Source organism: Radiomyces spectabilis, assembly GCF_025331425.1.
Source record: "Radiomyces spectabilis strain NRRL 2753 chromosome Unknown BYT42scaffold_2, whole genome shotgun sequence".
NCBI classification, from domain to species: domain Eukaryota; kingdom Fungi; phylum Mucoromycota; class Mucoromycetes; order Mucorales; family Radiomycetaceae; genus Radiomyces; species Radiomyces spectabilis.
Window position 1 is genome coordinate 2623448 of NW_026251927.1, and position 20845 is coordinate 2644292.

General features: G+C 43.4%; 5 protein-coding genes across 5 annotated transcripts; 3 read left to right on the top strand and 2 right to left on the bottom strand.

Annotated features, from left to right (window-relative positions):
- Positions 1–224: 224 nt before the first annotated feature.
- On the top strand, positions 225–5539 carry BYT42DRAFT_557990 (P-loop containing nucleoside triphosphate hydrolase protein). The gene is made up of 20 exons (XM_051566952.1): positions 225–571; positions 641–728; positions 796–846; positions 923–972; positions 1040–1358; positions 1442–1831; positions 1925–2045; positions 2102–2211; positions 2281–2505; positions 2569–2941; positions 3010–3141; positions 3208–3380; positions 3461–3532; positions 3599–3719; positions 3801–3898; positions 3961–4061; positions 4126–4369; positions 4447–4563; positions 4672–5117; positions 5196–5539. The coding sequence occupies exons 1-20, from the start codon at positions 423–425 to the stop codon at positions 5323–5325; spliced, it is 3510 nt and encodes a 1169-aa protein (XP_051427698.1). The 5' UTR covers positions 225–422; the 3' UTR covers positions 5326–5539.
- Positions 5540–5547: 8 nt separating this feature from the next.
- Positions 5548–7199, top strand: BYT42DRAFT_557995 (uncharacterized protein). Its single transcript, XM_051566953.1, has 4 exons — positions 5548–6052; positions 6128–6313; positions 6379–6956; positions 7024–7199. Exons 1-4 carry the CDS (start codon positions 5599–5601, stop codon positions 7042–7044), a joined length of 1239 nt encoding a protein of 412 aa, XP_051427699.1. The 5' UTR covers positions 5548–5598; the 3' UTR covers positions 7045–7199.
- Positions 7200–8058: 859 nt separating this feature from the next.
- BYT42DRAFT_557996 (uncharacterized protein) lies at positions 8059–13713 on the bottom strand. The gene is made up of 20 exons (XM_051566954.1): positions 13678–13713; positions 13382–13618; positions 13231–13321; positions 12867–13157; positions 12684–12796; positions 12528–12623; positions 12292–12458; positions 11980–12225; positions 11776–11920; positions 11094–11714; positions 10787–10999; positions 10554–10721; positions 10298–10489; positions 10022–10216; positions 9759–9956; positions 9514–9691; positions 9235–9458; positions 8874–9166; positions 8678–8808; positions 8059–8603 (listed from the first exon to the last, which is right to left on the bottom strand). The coding sequence occupies exons 2-20, from the start codon at positions 13418–13420 to the stop codon at positions 8401–8403; spliced, it is 3804 nt and encodes a 1267-aa protein (XP_051427700.1). The 5' UTR covers positions 13421–13618; positions 13678–13713; the 3' UTR covers positions 8059–8400.
- Positions 13714–14435: 722 nt separating this feature from the next.
- Positions 14436–16065, bottom strand: BYT42DRAFT_490647 (pyridoxal phosphate-dependent transferase; the record flags this gene model as incomplete). Its single annotated transcript, XM_051564015.1, has 3 exons — positions 14436–15683; positions 15777–15878; positions 15991–16065. The coding sequence occupies 3 exons, from the start codon at positions 16063–16065 to the stop codon at positions 14436–14438; spliced, it is 1425 nt and encodes a 474-aa protein (XP_051427701.1).
- A 2386-nt stretch (positions 16066–18451) lies between these two features.
- On the top strand, positions 18452–20321 carry BYT42DRAFT_558001 (26S protease regulatory subunit 10B). Its single transcript, XM_051566955.1, has 8 exons — positions 18452–18618; positions 18701–18820; positions 18902–19137; positions 19225–19441; positions 19513–19631; positions 19694–19895; positions 19966–20037; positions 20111–20321. Exons 1-8 carry the CDS (start codon positions 18501–18503, stop codon positions 20227–20229), a joined length of 1203 nt encoding a protein of 400 aa, XP_051427702.1. The 5' UTR covers positions 18452–18500; the 3' UTR covers positions 20230–20321.
- The last annotated feature ends 524 nt before the right edge of the window (positions 20322–20845 follow it).

A 20845-nucleotide genomic window follows, 5' to 3' on the forward strand; every position in this document is an offset into this window, starting at 1 on the left:
GATGCATTACTTTGGGTACAACAGGCAAATAGCATCCTACGCTACACGTGTGATTTAACCCATGTTACCGACTATCGTTGGAAACAGTATGACGGTCAGAGCGAGGCAGGGACCAATTCTGAGATGAAAAATGTTGGGTGAAAATCGTCCTATCAAGGGCTAAAAATTCCAGAACTATAACCTCTTTGAGTACAAATTATCATTCATCGGCTCTCAAGTGTTTATTGCACCTGACTGCCCATTCGGGGGCGATCACCGTTTCTCCACAATGCTTTGGCGGAGATTTCAACGGACTGGTTGCCTAATTTTGGCATGCATCGTCACGCCGCTTGTTATTAACAGTCACAGCGGTGCGATTTTGGGTGACAACCTGCAAGAACAATAGATCTGATCCGACCGATTTATAGATCTCGTCATTCAGCATGGGAAAAGCACGCCCACGTTATAACGAGAAAGCGCGCGCTTCTTCAAGAAAGCCAAATCAAAAGCCACATAAGCGGGCGAGAGATGGCGGTCTTGGTTTCACTGAACAAGACGTCGCACCCGTTCCGAACACCTCAAAGACACCAGGGTAAAAATGGGAAATTAGTCAGCCATCAATGACAACTTTTGAATGCTAACGTTGAAATTATTCTTACAGTGAGGATTCGAATGCGTTGATGATTATTCCCGGAGAAACGCCCAAAGAGAAAGAACCAGAGCCAGTTCAGAAAACACAAGCTCCCGACGTACGTTGACTGAATCGTCAGCTCCACAGATCAGTGACACTAATAAGGATCTTTTTGATTGTTGTAGCCAATGAGATACATGTCCAAGAAAAAGAGAAAGAAAATGGAAAAGTACATTGTAAGCTTATTGCGTATTAACCGCAGTGGAAGTCTGGCCTGAAAAAAACTCAATACTGTCTGTCGTTTTCCTCTAGGAACAAAAACTGAAAAAAGAAGCTCGAGTCGGTTTGATGGAGCAGCTATCGTAAGTTCTGCCCATGAATGGAAAAATGTTAAGTTGCAGAGGGTGCAATAGGCTAACAATGATGCAGAACGTCTTCGTGGTCTTCCGATTTACTGAAATCGTCGAAACTGATCGGCCGATCCGGTCAGACTCTGCGAGAACAGCTTCATCAAGCCATGTTGGAACAAAAGGCCGGCGTGCCCGTTACCCACTCGGACGTTCCTTTGTTTGTGGAGAAGGAAGTCAGCGAAGAGTTACCTGCCGAATTATCGACCGCCGCCGTCCAGATGACGGTACCCGATTCAGCAGAGACAGCAAAAACCGAAGTGGTGGCAGGTAGTGCCTTAAAACAAACTGCAGATGGAGCAGCTCCATCGTTGGTGAAACGAAAGAGAAAGAAGAAGAAGGTATTTATAACAGAAATGAATAACAATCATTAAACGTCGATGGGACATTGGCAAGTTGTGTTTATGGTCGTTGATTCTGCTAGTCTACTATTCCGGAAGCGGTGCGAAAGCGTTACAAAAAGAGAAAAGGGATGGAATCGGATAGCTCGTTTGACAGTTCCGATTCAGAGTACGACAGCGACAGCGATCACGGTCCCAAACCCGAAGAATCCTGGAAATCGCATTCGGAAATTGCCAAGGAAATTGATGAAGGTCCTACAGCTTTGGAAGAAGTCGTGGAAGCAACCAAATCTGTTACTGGGCCAGTCATTCACCAGCAGGAAGAGGTGGACGAGATCAAGCTTCAGTTACTGAAAAGCAATAAAGAAGGTGATCTCAGCACGGATGCAGCAAAGCATTTTTATGTCACTGTCAACCGTCTTCCAGAGGTGCAAGAAGCACGCCTGAAGCTTCCAGTGTGTGGAGAAGAACAGGTACGATCGGTTTTTTTATTTCTATTTTTGTGTGTATGCTTTTGCAAAATGAATATGATCTGATCATGATGAATTTTTTTTTTTTTTTGGTAGGTTATTATGGAAGCTATTCGCAATAATACCGTTGTCATTATCTGTGGTGAAACCGGTTCTGGTAAGACCACCCAGGTGCCCCAATTTTTGTACGAGGCAGGATGGTCTCATCCTGACAGCGGTAAGTGCGCTCGGATCCATATGTTTGGTTGGATACTCATCTGGATATATCATTAGACAACCCGGGTCTGATTGGTGTCACTCAGCCACGTCGTGTCGCTACCGTTAGCATGGCCAAACGTGTCGCTCATGAACTCAACTTGTCCGAAGACGAAGTATCCTACCAGGTACGAGATAAAGATGGTCGGGATAATCCAAATATCGTTGGATATTTTGCCTAACAGCTTTTTTGCTAGATTCGTTACGATGCTACAGTTTCCGATAAGACTCGGATAAAATTCATGACGGATGGTGTTTTATTGCGAGAACTGTCGCAAGATTTGCTGCTGACAAAATATTCCACCATCATTATTGACGAAGCCCATGAACGTAACCTCAACACGGATATTCTCATTGGTGTGGTCAGTCGTGTGTTGAAATTAAGAGCTGAACTGAGTCGCGAAGACCGACAAAAGATCAAGGTGAGTCAAGGATGATGTGAGACAATCCGTGGAAGCGCGAGCTATAATTTACACCAACGTTAGCCTTTACGTGTAGTGATCATGTCTGCCACACTTCGAGTCACTGATTTTACGCAAAATACGACCTTATTTGCCACACCTCCTCCTGTTATTAACGTGAATGCCAGACAGTATCCTGTATCCATCCATTTTAACCGACGCACACCTGTGGACCACGTAGCAGAAACATTCAAAAAGGTGTCGAGAATTCATGAACGGCTCCCGACCGGTGGCATCTTGATCTTTTTAACCGGACAAAACGAAATCAATCAATTGTGTAAAATGCTTCGTAAGAAATACCCTGCACTTCCACCCAAGGCAACCAACCAAGAAAAGAAAGACGAGAAAGCAGCTGTCGACATTGAAAAGAAGTCACTCAAAGCTCCTGCCGGCAAAGGTATGATTATCCACAGAAAACAATAACTAGGCTGAGATGATTGATGTCTGATGACTCCGTTGCTATAGTGGATATGGAAGAAGAAGATATCGATTTGGGAGATGAAAATTTTGATGAAGAAGACTTTGAACTGGATTCGGACGATGACAGTGATGATGACTTGGGTTTTGAAGATGAAGAGTTGGAAGACGTCAAAGATGGTGAGTTACTCTTCAATCTGTCTGTCTCTGTACATTCCCTTATCTTATACTCTCCAATTATATTAGCACCTCTGCATGTCCTTCCTTTATACTCCATGTTACCAACCGAAGCACAACTTCGAGTATTCCAACCGCCTCCTGAAGGCACACGCTTGTGTGTCGTTGCAACCAACGTAGCTGAAACCTCAGTGACCATCCCCGGTATTCGCTATGTAGTCGATTGCGGCAAAGCAAAGGAGGTACAGGACAGTTTTTTTGCTTGTTTTTGGGAGATTTATATTATCGAATCATCTACTTACCCATAGCGGATATTTTTTAGCGCCGATATGATGTTGACACTGGTGTACAGTCCTTTGAAATCGATTGGACATCCAAAGCGGCAGCTGATCAGGTGAGTACCATCAAAAAGGATTGACTGACTGTTCTTGTACCCAATGCTGATTTCGAGTTTTCGTAGCGCGCTGGTCGTGCGGGAAGAACAGGACCTGGTCACTGTTACCGACTTTATTCTTCGGCTGTTTTTGATCACGAGTTTGCTCAGTTTTCCACGCCCGAAATTGACCGTATGCCGATTGAAGGTAAATATCGACTTTGTTTCTAAGCGTGTCCACCAGCTTCATATAGCGTACCCACGGATCTAACTTTATATTAATGCGCAGGTGTTGTGTTGAACATGAAATCAATGAATATTGATAATGTCGTCAATTTCCCTTTCCCAACACCTCCACCGAAGGAAAATCTGTTCAAGGCCGAAAAGGTAAATGACTGGATCACGCGTTCCTGTTGAAAACTGTGTGGCTAAACTGCGAACCATGTTAGCTTCTTGGATACCTTGGTGCTATTGATAAGAATACCAAACGCATCACTGATTTTGGTCAGACCATGTCCCTGTTTCCTATTACTCCGCGGTTTGCCAAAATGTATGTAGTGGAAATGCCACATTGGTTCGTATCGATATGATCACTCACACCATGATTCCTCTAGGTTGATTATAGGACAGCAGCATGGTTGTTTGCCCTACGTCATTGCTATTGTGTCCGCTTTATCTGTAGGCGATCCATTTATTCAGGATTACCACTTGGATGAGCAACGACCTGGAGAAAGCGATAACGAGGACGATGATGACCAAGATATTTCTCGGAGAGAATTGCAGAACATCAAGAATGAGTCAGTTGCGGACAAGGAAAAACGCAAATTAGTACGAAGGAAGTATTATCAATCACTCCTGGTACGTGTACTTACATGGATGGTTCCTTTTATCGCATATGGACTTGCCCAAAATAACACACTGCACTATTCCCCTAGAAACACGCAGGATTAGATCCTACAAGCGATATCCTGAAGCTTTTGAATGTCGTGGGCGCTTATGAGTATGCCGGTGCTACCGAGAAATTTTGTGAAGATAACTTTTTACGTATCAAGGTAGGACCATGGTTTTATTTTTATTTTTTGTGCTTTGCGGTTGGTTGTGCGCATGATCCGGAAGCGTGTGAACTTACTTTTGGATTATTTCTGTTGCGTTTCATGCAGGCCATGGAAGAGATTCGCAAACTCCGACGCCAATTGACCAATATGGTGGTTTCAAATTTCCCTGGCGTTGACCTGTGTGTGGATCCCAAAATGAAACCTCCCAGCTCGCTTCAGCTCAAGGTACTGCGACAAGTGATTTCTGCAGGGTTCATTGACTGCGTTGCGATTCGTGCCGATGTGCTTGAAACCGGCGGTGGCAAGGGGTTACGTTTCAAGAATGCACGCAACGTTCCTTATAAACTGATGTGGAGCGATGAAGAAGCGTTTATCCATCCCAATTCCATTCTTTATAATCAAGAACCACCGGCCGTGCTTGTGTATAACGAACTGTTCAAAGGCACCAAAACCTGGTTAAAGGGGGTCACCACGGTCGAATCGAAATGGCTATGCAAAATTGGCAAAGATTTATGCACCTTTGGGCGACCACTCGATTATCCGTTGCCAAGGTAATCATCGGCTTTTTTTCTCGTTTATGTTGTAGTTGAATGTCAACTCATCCTTTCTTTTTGCCTGTGGCTGTATAGATTCGTTGGCGACAAAAAGGATCGGAAAATTTGTTACGTGGTGCCGAGTTTTGGACCCAAGGGTTGGCCATTGGCACCTGTCGAAGTCGAACAACGTCGGGAAGGTACCCGATGGGTTATGCAATTATAACCATTTTACGCCTGAAAAATATTTTTTCAGAGAAAAAAATTCCCACCCAATAAACAAGAGCATGACATTGTACATTTACAGCATTGTATGCGTTCATCTTGCTTGGTTCCTGTTTGTTGCGTAGCCAGGAATGGCGTCATCAGAGGGGTTTTTGCACTTTCTTTTTTTTTGCAGCATAAAAAGCACTTTACCTGACTCGTTGTCTCACTTTCCTCTGCATTTGGTTTCTTTCTTTGTTTGATTGTTTTTCATTATAAATCACCTGACTTAGTCATGACTGTTTTACCGCAAGATTATCTGAGAACCCTCGATGCTGTTCGTGAACGATGCATGAAGGTCTATGAACAAGCCATCAAAGGTCAACTGCACCATTTTGATGTGGATGAAACGAAATTGGACATTGTGGTTGAGCATGTTCTCGAAGTAACGTTACGTCAATACCCTGATGTGTCGCAGATTCCTGCTCACTCGCGGTTACGGCACTTTGATGCCCAACCTTTGCTGGACAAATGGCGCAACGATGGCATTGATAAAGTGGAACAGGCGAGACGTTTGATTGACTTGGTCATTGTATCGGTGCTGGTCGATGCAGGTGCAGGACAAGTGTGGAAGTATCAAACATCCAAAGGCCCGGTCGGACGATCGGAAGGGTTGGCCATTGCTGCCACGGATATGTTTCAGGAAGGTTATTTCTCAAGCGTTCCTGGACAACCTGAACAAGTTGACGGTGAGTAAACATGGTTTTTGAGTTTACCCGAAAGAGCAAACTTTTAATGTTGTTTGTTCCAAAACCTTGCTGTAGCCCAGGCCTTGTCTGAGATTACCGTGGACCGTATGACCAAGGGATTCCAAGTTACACCCATCAATACAATGGTGGGTCTCGAAGGTCGGTCCAAACTGTTGCAAAGACTAGGAGATGTCTTGAAGGATCAACGTGATTATTTCCCGGCATCGGAAGGTCAGTCACGTCGTCCTGGCAATCTTGTCGGTAAGTTTGCGGTTGTCGTGGTATCAATTATCGTTTCTGTACTCTGATATGGATTGCTATGGCAGACTACCTTTTACCCAACCTCCAGGATAACAAAGTGCATTTGGACAAACTTTGGGAGGTGGTCATGGGACTTGCTGCCATGTGGCCTGGACGGCTGGCGATTAATGGTGTGCAATTGGGCGACGTTTGGCCTTGCGATTGCTTGAAAGACCAAGGCAACTTTGAAAACTTGGTCCCATTCCATAAATTGTCACAATGGCTTACATATTCCTTGGTGGAAGCGTTGGAGACCACACTTGGTATCACCGTCGAAGGCACAGAGAAATTGACAGGACTTCCCGAATACCGTAACGGAGGGATCTTAATTGATCATGGCTTGATGGTGCTGAAGCCTGCCGATGTGAAACGCGGTACCGTAGAAGGCGAACCAGTTCCTGTTTTTGAGGGCAGTGATCCTGCCATTGTAGAGTGGCGAGCATTGACTGTCATCTACATGGATATCATTCGCAAAGAACTGGAAATCAAGCTTGGCCGGCCTCTAGCCCTCGCCCAAGTACTTCAGGGTGGCACATGGTCAGCTGGACGTGATATTGCTGCCAAACTCAGGCCCGATACGGCTGGACCACCAATTAATCTCAAGGTAAGAGTGACCCCATACAACACTGATATGCGCATTATATCTAACCAATATATTGTTTTACATTTAGAGTGATGGCACAATCTTTTAAATAAATTATTGGTCCACTTGTGCGCCAACATTCACAAAAAGAATTTTACATTGATTACTGATAAAATCTCAACACTAGCTATCATAATTTGAACAAACATGAGAACATAGGATTAGTAGTGTCGCACACTTTTTTTTGATATTGGAATTATTTTGCCTGGGATGAGACACTGTGGAAAATAATTGGAACTTGGGGCATAGTTATTCTGTGGCTGTTGATAAGCTTCAATCGAAGCTATTCAAGCCTTTTGCTGCACCGTCTTCATAGCTGATCCACACAACTGTTATTAGTGCTAATAAGTGCTGTCTCGCTAAAATTTGACGGATAAATGAACTGATAGCAATGGCCAGACCGGTTGAGAGAAATAGAGATTCTGTAAAAGGCAGCCAAAAGATGGTGTACATTATATACATGAACACTGTATAACACAAAGGAAGTTTTGTTGTTTTCCGTACATATATGGAGTGTGTCAGCGCGGCCATGCCACGCATCATTTATTGACATAAATTCTGCGAGATCTAACTGCTATCAAATAATCGCTTCATTGAGAATACGTTATTCCAGTCACCGATAAGCATGATGCAGTTTGCATCATGGATAATGTTTGGCCCATTGTTGTTTGACACATACGCAGAACAGTTTTTTCATTTCGTCATAGCATTAGCAGCTGTCAAAGATCACATTACGAAAACAAGGTAGCAAAGATGTTGCACAACAGTCAACCATACCAAGCCATGACTATGACCAGTTTTCATTATTTTTTGATCCACTATTACAAGTTATATCATGCCTATTGTATTTGCCATACGCAGCATAATTCAATTGTTCACCTTGCAGATGTATGAAATAATAATGATCAAGATATAAGAGCATACTGATCGACCTTATCCTAAAAGGTGACAGCAAAGAGTGGGAGACACCGATAATTTATGCGCTCTTTATGTCACCATACAATTCAATGGAAAGGCGTCAGCCGTGAACAGGTATTTGAAAGAGAAATTTGCGCAGCTGCTCCTTGAATGCAAGAGTTGCCGTGTCTCCCGAAACAGTATTCTTTAACGGAAAGCATGATCTAGGCTAATAAATGTAAATGACAACAGATACACGATGACCAAAATTTAGGCCGAGATAATTGAAAAATAGTAGCAAATTGCTGTATTGCCATCAAACCTTTGTGAAAACACACATACCCACATACACACATATAGACAAACATGCAACTCAGATGTCGTCATCTCCGCACGTATCGATAACAATGGGAAAATGGTTTATGCAAATCAATGTGACCACACAAGGAATTCGATATTTCTCTGTGAAATAAATGGAAGGAATATAACATCATCATCACTGATCCTATTAACGTCGTCGCTTATTAACGGTATCTTCATCTGTGTCCATATCCGTTTCCGCAAGAGCACGTTTGGAGATTTCACGAATGGCCAGATCTCTGACATCCGTCTCGTCTTCCTGCCCATCCTCTCCAACTTCTGCCCCACGGATCGTCTCTTCTAATTCCATCGCTGCAGGCGTAGCTACCGTTTCCGTCCTTCTGGTCGCATCTATTATACCAACAGCATTAGTCATTAGTGACTCCTCACTCGATCTTTAATGGTTTTTCGTTGCTTGAGCATACCATAACGCAATCCCTTCTTCTTGAGCAAAGCATCGATGGATTTGATATAGGCCAAATAGCCATCCCATTCTTTATCGGCCTGGTTTGGCTCCAGACCCTTCTCCTGCAAACGGTCTTCGAGATATTTGTGGCTATAAAGACAAAGAGAACAAAAAATGAGAATATGCTGCATTTTCCTTGCTCGGATCATACTTACATGTTGGCGACATCGCGAGCTCGGGTTAATTGGTTGCCGAACACGGACAACACCTTGAAGAATCGCAGACTGATTGCTTTGGCAATTTCATTGTCTTGCTGCTGATGTTCGGCCGCTTTGGTGACGGCGTAATTGATGCCTTCCAAATGCAGCTGGTCGCATACAGCATGCGGTGGAACCTGGCGCACAGGATCGGATTCGTTCACTTGTTTAATCATTCGGGCCTGAAGACGGGCCAACTTCAAGACCTGATCAATAGATCGAGGTGATTGATCCACTTGTGCTTCAAACGACTAGACCATCCCAGGCATTAATACTGGCGCATGATTTAGAATTGTTGAAGTTTTACTACTGCTCGTACCTCTTTCAATGACACCAGGAACATCTTACAGATCTTGGTTGCCGTTGATTCATCGCGGTTGAGATCCTCCTTGAGTTCGGAAAGTAATGTTTTCACAATAGTATCCAATTCACTACCCAATTGTCCAAAATGACGAAGCAAGATGTGCGCGCCCGCCACATCAAACACACCAAGCATGATAGCACGAGCAAAGCCGACGAGCAGAATTGACAGACCCTCTTGATCTAATCATAAATTAGCGGGTGTGTTTATAGGATTCGATGCAACACATGGGCTCACCTGCTAGTCCTTCTTCTGCTGTTTGATTAATCCACCCTTTCAGTTGTGCCGCTACGTATTTGGTGGATTGTTCGTATACGTTGACAGGGCAAGAGACTTGCAAGTTCTGAAGAACAAACGTTGTCGAGAACAGATCGCTGGAGAACAACCAGTAGAGATCCACCAGTGTACCAAAAGCCTAACACAGATGGATGAGTAAGTAACTGGTGGCTTCCAAATTTTGCATGCAATCAACGATACTTTACATGACAACGCACACCGGGTTTGGGCGACACTTCCGAGGCAGTGACTAATTCATTGAATTTTTCCAATATCCAGTCGCGTCGCTTTTGCAGTTTAGCAGCTGCAATCTTTCCACGATCTTCGAGCTGCGGATCCGCTTGTATCTGCTGGCACTTCCATGCGACGTAGCGGAATAAGATGGCCATAGCGGAACAAGAAATCTGTAGAATAGAAATGATGTTAAGTAACCGTGTAAATACTCCATTCATTCGCTTGTACAATGTACCTGCTCCTCGTTCTTGAAACCCAAGGTGGCTCTATCTACGAGACCGCCGACGAGTTCGGTGACATCGCTATGCATGTCTTCGGATTCATCCATGGCTTCGGTGATATCCATAACGTTCGTCAAGTAATCCAGTCGTAAAATGCTGGTAGAGATGGCGTGTAAATCTTCCGAAGTAAAACGAGCTGTAAAGAAATCCTGTTGTACCATGGTTGGTCAAAAGGTATGGTCCCATAAATCATGTATTTTTAAAGCAAATAGATATCTGATTTTTCTTACCTTTTCACGGCATGCATCTCGTACTTGATTCATGACCTTTTCGAGGAGTTCAGGCAAGCATGCTTCATTGATTTCAGCTAAACCGACCGTGTCAAACATATGCTGAAGCGACTGAGCACAGTTGAGCAGCAGGTCCGGTAAAGTGCCACCACCATAGATCTTGATGAGTCCTTGCAATAATTCTTTGTAACTCTGCCAAAAGAAGAAAGACAATAGTTAGCGGTATTCTCTTGTAGTTCACACAAAGCCAACAAACCTCTTCCATTCGCAACTCCACATAAACATTAAGGTTCATCAACTGGGGCACAGTCACGAGATGCATCATTTTGATGGCATCATCGCTATGCTTCTTGAGAAGGGTCGGCAGCACTTGAACAAGATGACGCGACATATCGTTTCGCAACGTCTCCAATTGTCCGTCATCCTATGGTTTGGATCGATGTGAGTACTAGAGTGTAATTAACAAAGCTTATGTATGTGACCACCTACCTTTTTCTTCTCCTTCGTTGCTCCGGTGCCTTTTTCGGTACCCCTTTGTATCAAGTTTCGTAGACAAATCACATATGCAATAACAAGCACCGTTTCTTCATCGCTAGTCAACTGATAGCACGATGCAATGGTACTTTCTGAAATGCTTGCTTCGTTGTGCTGGTGCGTATTTGAGTGATCACGACAGAGGTAGTCCGAAATACTTTGATAATCCTTTTCCATTAAAAGAACGTCGTTAGGTAATGGATAATATATACATGCGATAAACCAAGCTGGATTTTTCCCCGTCAGCAGCTAATCAATTTACCTGGATCACTTGAACATGTCCCCACAGCGCTTCAATTGTGTTGCTAATGAGCGTGCTGGTTTCTTGTACAGCAATGTTCCATTCGGAAGAAGTGCTGCTCGTCATGATTTCGCCGTTGCAGTCAAAAAGATTCGTTTTCTTTACACGATCGACCAAGAAAGAAGCCATGCTCTTCCATGCCACCCAGTTGTTATTGACTTGAATATTTGCAGACACGGCAGGTTTACGTGTCCGTGTACGTCTGGCGTCTTCTGAGTGAGGTTCATTCGCAGCGGAAGCAAGAGCGTCTCGCGTATCGGCAATCTTGGGCTTCAAAATATCATTTTCAATCATTGCTTTTACAAATGGTGCTACTGTTTTGCGGATACGTGCGCTGTTGGAAACAATGAGGTCTGAGAAGGCTTTTCGTGTATCATCGGACAAGATGGAGGGTTTGGACGCAAACATGACATTGCATAATCCAACGGCAGCAACACGGACGGAAACATCAATATCGTAGAGTGCGATTTCCTCAATGCGTGACTTGAATCGATCTGTGAATTCGCCCAACTTGGCAGCAACATCTTCCAGCTTATATAATTTGGTGGCGCATTTGACAGATTCCGCTCGCACCGATGCGCTCTAGCAGAGATTGAAATCATAAGTATCAGGAATCATCCATGTGTCACATGCTTCAACTCACTTGATCATTGAACGCCCAGCCGAAGTATCTAAGATAGACGTTGTCCAAGAAGTGACTAGGATACTGTTGGATCCAGTTACACAATTCACGAATACATTCCATACGAATGACCGACTCAATATCGCGCGCACGATGAACAAAAATACTGCAGCATAAGTTAGATCAGCAATCATCTAACCATTGAGAAACACCATCCTATTGTACCTTTCCGAAAAGTCGTCGAGGTATTCTTTGAGATCTTTGCGTTTTCTCTGAAGAGCCGACGATCGCTGATTCAGCAATGTGTGCTTTTGCGTATTTCGTGCGCGACCGGTTTTGCGACTCTCCGTAGTCAATTGGCGAGAGACAATGGCTAATTCATCCCCCGTTTTGTCCGCAATGATACTGAGCGAAGTGATGAGCTTCAAAGCAACGATTGTGGCTGTATGGCGGAAAGGACGATAGGTGGAACTGCGATGAATGGCGTGAATTAACAGATATCAAATGCTTTCTTCATGAAACATCCATTCGCCATACCTGGACATGGTCGTGAGCCAGCTTTGCAAAGTCTCAATAAGTGTACCATCATAAATGATATCGAATTGGCATTGATCGATCAAAGTTTGAAAAAAGATGATGAGGTTTCGTTTGAGCAATTGGCTGCTCTTGGATTTCGAAATAATGGGATACTCGGGATTGGGCAGCTAAATAGAATGCCATTTGTAAAATTTATCTTGCCGTTATACCACCAAAAAGGTTTTGTGTGTTTTTACCTTGGTCAATTCTTCTTGAAGTTCTTGTAAAGCTTCCACTGCTATATCCTCCTTGCTGAAAGCTTCCTCTCTCACTGCCATCATGCATCCTGAGCTCTACATTGCCCATTGTCAGTTGCATTGAATCGATCAATAGAGCGCGTGCGTCATACTTACTCGAATGAGGAAATTAATCAATGTGCGCAGTGCATCGAGTTTATGCGCCTTGTATTCCGTCACCCATGTGGATACAATGTCGTCCATGTTGGCACCCGAACTCGATACTTGTTCTGAAAGAAAATATCAATGTGAATCTTTCTCCGAACCATTGCATGCGCAGCAAAGTCCCATTGCACATACCATAGAGACTGGTCATTTCTTCATCGACATTGACTTGTTCCAGTAATTGACTTTCGGTGGCAAACATCATGGCAGCATTTCTCTTTTTTGCGACATTCTTTTTTCTGCCCGTTGATTTGGACGTCCTTCGCTTGCGTTGCGCATGTCCTTGTTTGCCGGTATCATTCTGCATGTCGTTTTCAGACTCGTCACTGCTACTACTGCTATCTTCAGAGGCACTGGAATCGAGTTCGTCTCTCTCTTCGTCGTCGTCCGATTGGTTGGTTTCTTGAAGCTGCTGTTGTCGTTTCGCTGTGAAGGAATATGATACGTGAGCTGCGGGGTCGCGACTATTTAAACCCAAGACATCAGCTGTAAGACTTACACAAGGCACTTGAATACTTTTGGTTCATGAAAAGCTCGGGAACCGTTCGAGCGCGATGAGAGCGTCGTACACTGTCATCCTGTTGAGCGGCCTTTCTAGGCATGTCAGCTATCCAAGATTCTGGTGTTTCGACGTGAGTGCACCTTTTTACCTGTTGAGCGGTAGTTTTTGATTTGGTTCCTCTCGCCATGGGCAAAGAAGCAATTAAAGAATAGGGGAAATGAGAAAGAGAAGAAAAAGAAATCACCAGTGTCTACGCGTGTCGGGCAATCTCCAAAATTTCAGGTCAGCGACGCGTCGGCTCAGAAAAAAGAGTCGCGTCAATTATTTGCTGCACGTGACCAGCACACTCCGCCAACTAAGACCACAGACTTCTTTCTGCCTTGAGCTCTTATGGTATATCAGGGTCAGCTTGCCATTGAGGTGAAACGTCAACTATGACTATACCATATTTGTGCGTCTTAATATGAAGCGAAACAAAAAAAGTCCCAGGTTACAGAATGCTGTTTGTTTTGATACATGCAATGGACAGGGCAAAGTTGCAGGCTATCCCTTTTTCAAGCCAATAAAAGTGACTGCGAACGAAAATCAAACATTTTAATAAGGTAGAGACAAGATACGCAGTGCCTTCTTTGTATTTTCATTCGCCAAAGCTGTTACTTCTGTGGCCTCATGCATTGCTGAGCTTCTGCTTCCAGGACGAGTGATTAAGATTTTGGGAAAAGCAATCCGAAGGAGTATCGAAATTCAAGTATGCTGACTAGCTCCAATCATAATGAAAGCGAGAGCCGTTTCAACCAATCATAAATATTTTTTCAAAGATTACCCAATCAAAGTCGACAATGTAATGGAAACCCAATGTGACTAATTTGTGACTGAAAATTAGCGCGCATAACTCCAGCTTGCGCTTGTCCGAACCATTGGTAGGCATTATAGGCACCCAGAAGTATGTGAATGAGAACCCATAATAAGGCAGTTATAATGTAATAATAGATCGGTAATCGGATTCAAGACACGGAACAAAAAATAGAGAGATGGACGAGGATGATGAGAAAATTGTTCATGATACAATCATTCTTATTTGGAGAGAGAAAAAAAAAATGGATGGGCTATAAGTACATTCAAAATCGTATGGTGAATTCGCAAAGATGTAATGAGAAATAGAAATCTTTTAAGGGTTTATGGAAAAGGGGGATCCGGTTCATTTAAGCTCTATACTTGTCCATGAAGCCCTGGTGGAACTTCTCGATGGCACTGCAGAAAGAGTCAAAGAGGTGTTCTTCGGGCAAGAAGGTGGAACGGAAATGCCATGTGCCGGGCTCTTGGCCGAAACCGGTACCGGGAATAACACACACACCAGTAGCTTCCAACATGGCCATGGCGTAGAAAGCATCGGGAGCCATGTTCTTCTCCTTGGCAGCTTCAATGGCCTTTTCAGGGATTTGGATCTGAGGGAACAGGTACATGGCACCTTCAGCGTCATTGCAGGTCATGCCTTCAAGGCTGTTGAAGCAAGTAGCGAGCTTGGTAGCACGGCGACGGAGAGATTCGTAGATGGCGTCGTTCTCACTCTTGAACTGTTCGTGAGAGATATCACCTTCAGCGGGAGGGTTGGTCATGAGATCGACCATGATCTGACCGTGAACGTTGGGGCACAGAGAAATGGAAGCGATCTTGTACAATTGGTCGAGGACTTGCTCGTCGATGTTGACGCACTCCAAATAACCACCACGACGACCACACTCACCGATCATACCCTTGGAAGTAGAGTGGAAGGAGAACAATTCCTGATCCTGATACTTCTCACCCATGGACATCAAGACCTTCTTAAAGCTGTGGAAAGGACGTTGTTCAGGCTGGTAGATGTTGGTCTGGTAGACTTCATCGGCAAGCAAGACCAAGTGTTCAGTGTGGCAGAAATCGATGATTTCACGCATGTTCTCTTCGCTGAGACATTGGCCGGTAGGGTTACCGGGGTTGATGATGACCAAGGCACGAACATCCACACCCTTGGCACGCGATTCTTCAACGGACTTCTTCAAGTCGTCAACGTTCAAACCCCAGTTCTGCTTCTCGTTCAAGTAGTAGGGGACGGGCTGAGCATCGACAAGAGAAAGAGTGGCGGAATACAAAGGATATTGGGGAATGGGGATCATGATACCGCACTTGTTGTGCTGAGTAAGAATCTGAAGGACGGTTTGAACACCAGAGGATGCGCCCTGAGTCAAGAAGATGTGTTCGGGGTTGGCAGGGTAACCGTCTCGGCGTTCAATGAATTTGGCAACGTTCTCACGGATGAAAGGAATACCCTTGGAGTGAGAGTAGGCGCCAATGCTGCCGATGTTCTTCAACAACAATTCAGCACGAGCAATAGCATCCTTGGGGTAAAGCTTTTCAACCAATTGACGGTTTTCGGCCTTTAACAATTCAGGGTTCTCACACAAGGAAGCAACCTATCATTTCGTTGGGATCAGAATACAAAAGTTGTTCAATTTCCCCCCCCCCCTTTTTTTTTTGCTCTGTGACATATTGTTCAAATATTTTACCTGACGGAAGAAAGTAATAGGCTTCTGGTTAAGCTGTTGAGGGTTACCAATGTTACAAAAGACAACGCGATCAAAACCGAGCTTTTCGCCATTCTGCAATTGCTGTATATATAAAAAAAGTGAGTCACAAATCTCCATTCAGATGGCGGGAATCAAAGAAAAAACAAAGAGACCAAAACACCACCAATAACAAAATGATAAACTACGGGCGTACCTTGCTCAAAGCTTCAGCGCGGATAGGCAAAGCACCACGCACAGCATACTCGACGCTGCGAACAAGAGGATGCATAGTCTCGGTAGTCAAGACCTTGCCTAAATTAAAACGAGAACGAAAATATCAACTTAGCATGTCTAAATCTCGAGATGATCCAGTGCATGATCCTGATCATCAAGACTACGATGGACAAAAAGTTTCAATTTCCAAGCCTACCTCGGTTGGGAGTGTTGGAAGCGTGTCTGACGGTAGTCAAGTTGGTTCTGCGAGCGACTCGGCTGATGTTTCTCAACATTTTACTACAGACATTTGTCAATTTCGGCCCGTAACAAAAAAAAAAAAAAGCCTGGTTTATAATAAAAAAGACTTACTGGCAAGTGAAAGGGTAAAATTTGGAAAGGGAAAAGAAGGTGAAAGAGGAAGAACAAGAAGGCGACTAAAATATCTACAGGTTTGAGACAGATCCGGGTTTTATCATTTTTTAGCACTCCGCGATTGCGGAGCAAATTCATACGGCGACAGTGTCCACCTCTTTTTTACCCCACCATCAGTTTTGTTGACGGAGAGTAAAGCTGGCCAGGAACGATTACCGCTTCAGATGTCCATGGACCGAGGATCCGGATATTTGCCATCTATCAGTGCATGTGGACAGTTACATAGTAATAAAAGACCGTCAAGATGAACAAAGGAAACAAGAGTTCCTTATCTGGTCACGAACCCATATCGGAGCATCGGTCTAAATAGCACAGCATATCAAAATGACTTGATATACCTTTTGATGTTCCTCCAATTAACGTCATATGACCCGTCGTATATATTTCCACGTTTGTTAATCTTTTACTCCGGCCATTGAAATATTAATCCAACCATGCTTTTCTGCAACGGTCCGATAGTGGGTATCTTTTGCAGCGAAAAAAAAGGTCGTTCCTGAAAATCGAACCGGCCATCTGTCATGACGGGTAAAACAGATGTTTCTAAAACAGCTATACAAAGAGACACACGAATCCATCCGCTTTTCATCGGATATGGTAGGTATGTAAAGAAGACTTAAGACACCATAAAAGGCATATCGCTTTGGAGATCACTGTAACAACGATTCACGTGAACTGCCACATAGCAACAAAAAAAAGGATAGGCTGTCTTTTATCATGGCTTGATCAAGAAGAGAAGACATTATTGTATTTCGATGGGACCAAGTCATTTGATAGGTGCATGAATGCTGCACGAAACTTCCATTGTGGAGACCGTAACATGAAATGGGAACTGAGTGAGCGTGGGGGAGATCGGCTAGGAAAGTGAAAATTTAAGAGAAACAATTGTACGAATGGGCACTTCGGCACTGAAAAATTGCCGCTTGTGACGAAATCCCCAAAGTTTATTGTCCTGAATCCTAACTTTCAGACCACAAGTGCCAGATAGAAAATGCTCATTACCAAAATAGTAATTTTATAAGGGACAATTTTTCTCCTGCGCCAACGAACGTGCCTTGTTCGAATTTCTTTTTACATAAACTCGCATCCACACGACTTCACATGTCTTTACTCAACACAGGTCCTTGCACAGCTTGGACCTTTGATATTTCAGATGATGGTTCATTTTAGTTCTGATCTCTCGCTGGGTTTCTCAATAATATCATCCATTCCAAGACACGCATAGGGTTGTATGTGCAAAATGTTCCTTTCACCCCGACGTTATCACCCAACTGTTGTTTTCACCACCAAAACCGCTCCATCAGTTTATTGCCCATGTAATTAGTTTATGCAATTTTCTAGTTCTTTGGAGACGCTCGACAGATAACTTTGTTTATGAGCTGGAAAGCCAATGGCCATACGTGGTCGTCTTTTGATTTGAAAAGCAAAGATACTTTGGAGGATAAGATGATCCTGTTGGCAAATTTATGGTTTTTTTTTTTTTTTTTTGGATGATAGTATGGTAACAATGGTTACGGATGCAAATAATATCAACAGGAAAGGAGATTACAATATCATGACGTGGTTTTGCAAACGTCAACTGTTTTTCTGATATCATGGCATGAAAATCTTTGGCACAGGTCAATTATAATGCAAAAGTGTACGTATTTTTGAAAGTTGTGCCAAGGACTTTTGTGCCAAATGAATGCCATTAAAGATTCAACTGCACCCACCAGTGATTTGAAAAGTTCACATCATAGTAGAGGATCAACTCAAAGTCCAGATTCTTCTGTAATAGAATCAATGACGACGTTGACATGGAGTTATAGGTGAGTTTCTTTTTAGACGCAAAGCCGCAAGGCTTATTCGCCAAATTATCACCATCTTGCGAGGATCATGGCCTCAGTGAATCACGACGTGCGATACATAGTTTGCGGTATCAGAGCAGGATGAGTTGGAGAAAAGGCCCATCAGAAATCAAGTCACGTTTCGCTCCCAATTTGAGTAAAAATTTCATGTCCCGCGCGACGTCACTACCGAATTACGAAAGCAACTTTTTAGGCGTTTCTGTATTTTTGTACTTCTCTTCACAGTTACATAATGGCGTCAAGTTCATCCGCCCCTTCTCAGCCTGAATTGGATCCTAAAACCAAAGCGCTCAATGGATACCGTAGAAAACTGTTGGAACATCGCGAATTGGATGCTAAACTCAAAGACAGTATGTATTATTCTTTTTCTTGCCAATGGTTTAACTTTTGATAAGCAAAAGAATCTAAACGCGCGTCACCCATTCAATCTAGTGCGTATGGGCTTAAGAGCCTTGGACAAAGAATTTGACAAGTCCGAAGACGACATCAAAGCACTCCAAAGTATCGGTCAAGTCATTGGCGAAGTATTGAAACAACTGGATGATGAACGATGTAAGCCCTGTTCCTTTCTTTCGTCATTGTACCTTGACAATTGCCAGTGAGCTTACCATAAGACGATCTCTCTTTCGACAGTTATTGTAAAGAATACAAGCGGTCCTCGTTACGTTGTCGGCTGCCGTAATACCGTCGATAAAGAAAAGCTCAAGCAAGGCGCTCGTGTTGCTTTGGATATGACCACATTAACAATTATGCGCATTTTGCCACGAGAAGTCGATCCTCTTGTTTACAACATGTCTACCGAAGATCCCGGTAACGTTAGTTTTGCCGGTATCGGAGGTCTTGGCGAACAAATCCGAGAATTACGAGAGGTAAAAATCGTTGCTGTGATGCTGCGCCAGCGAAAGACGACGACATGGGATGGCTGACAAAAACGAAATGGATTGTGTTTCCTTTAGGTGATTGAATTACCATTGATGAATCCTGAATTATTCTTGCGTGTCGGTGTGAAACCTCCCAAGGGTGTGTTGCTGTACGGTCCTCCCGGTACCGGCAAGACTCTGTTAGCAAAGGCGGTGGCCAGCACATTGCAAGTCAACTTTTTAAAGGTCGTTTCCAGTGCCATCGTCGACAAATACATTGGTGAAAGTGCGAGATTAATCAGAGAAATGTTTGGTATGTCAACGTGAGAGATGGATAGGATGGAATTTTTTTTCTGATATTGTGTCTTTGATTGCGGGGAACAGGTTATGCAAAGGATCATGAACCTTGTATCATTTTCATGGATGAAATCGATGCCATTGGTGGTCGTCGTTTCTCCGAAGGTACATCAGCAGATCGTGAAATTCAACGTACATTGATGGAGGTAAAATGAAGAGGCAGCAACCAATGCTTGTGAACCCTTTCTGAACAACAATGCTTGCCTAGCTTTTAAATCAAATGGATGGTTTCGACTACCTGGGACAAACAAAATTGATCATGGCCACAAACCGTCCCGATACTTTGGATCCTGCGTTACTTCGTCCAGGTCGTCTCGACAGAAAGATCGAAATTCCTTTACCAAATGAGCAAGGTCGCTTGGAAATTTTAAAGATCCACGCAGGTCATATCACAAAACACGGTGATATTGGTAAGTTGATTCTCTTGGATGAGTGATTTAGATATGTTTCTTGTAACACTGCTGGTTTTTTTCTATCCAGATTACGAAGCTATTGTGAAATTATCGGATGGTTTCAACGGCGCAGATTTGAGAAATGTTTGTACAGAAGCAGGTACGAGATTTGTCCTTTTCAGTAGGAAATTTTATAATTCAAGAAGTGATTCATGCTAACGTTTTGACGATAGGCATGTTCGCTATTCGAGAGGAACGTGATTATGTGATCCAAGAAGATTTCATGAAGGCAGTACGAAAGGTGGCGGATGCAAAGAAATTAGAAACCAAGTTGGATTACGAAAAGATGTAAAAAGTGACAATAAAATGAAACGGTCGACTGTCTTTTTATCCTCTGCTCTCGATGAGAACGTTTGCAGAAAAAAGTCTTGTGACAACTCGTATCATATACAGCACTTACAGATGCAGTGCTGATTCACTCTAACCTCAAGATACTCATGCTTGTAATGCCAATAAGTCCCCATCTAAATTTTCAACTTCATGGAGATACTGTTGCTGATGAGCATCCCAGAAACAAAAAATTGGTCAAATATCAGGCTTTTATCGATAGTTGGATATGCTCAATGAAAGAGCGCTTTTGAAGGAAAGCTCAAGTGCCATAACTGATATAATGTACCGTCAAAATAAACATAACGAAAGAGTAGACATGGTTTCGGTGTTTCATGTTCCAAAGCATCATTATTCTGTTTCCGATTCTGCCTTGTTTTACATGACACATGTGATCCTGTGCTAAATATCTGTGAATTTCTAACGCTAATCACTGTTTTGTGGTTAATGTATCCAAATAACGGTGTTTTTGCGAGCCAAGGAAGCCTTTTATTTGGAATCGCCATATCGCAAAAGCAAACAACTAAATAATGTATCATGTTGCACAGCCATGATAAATAGGACATGCAGCATCGACTCGG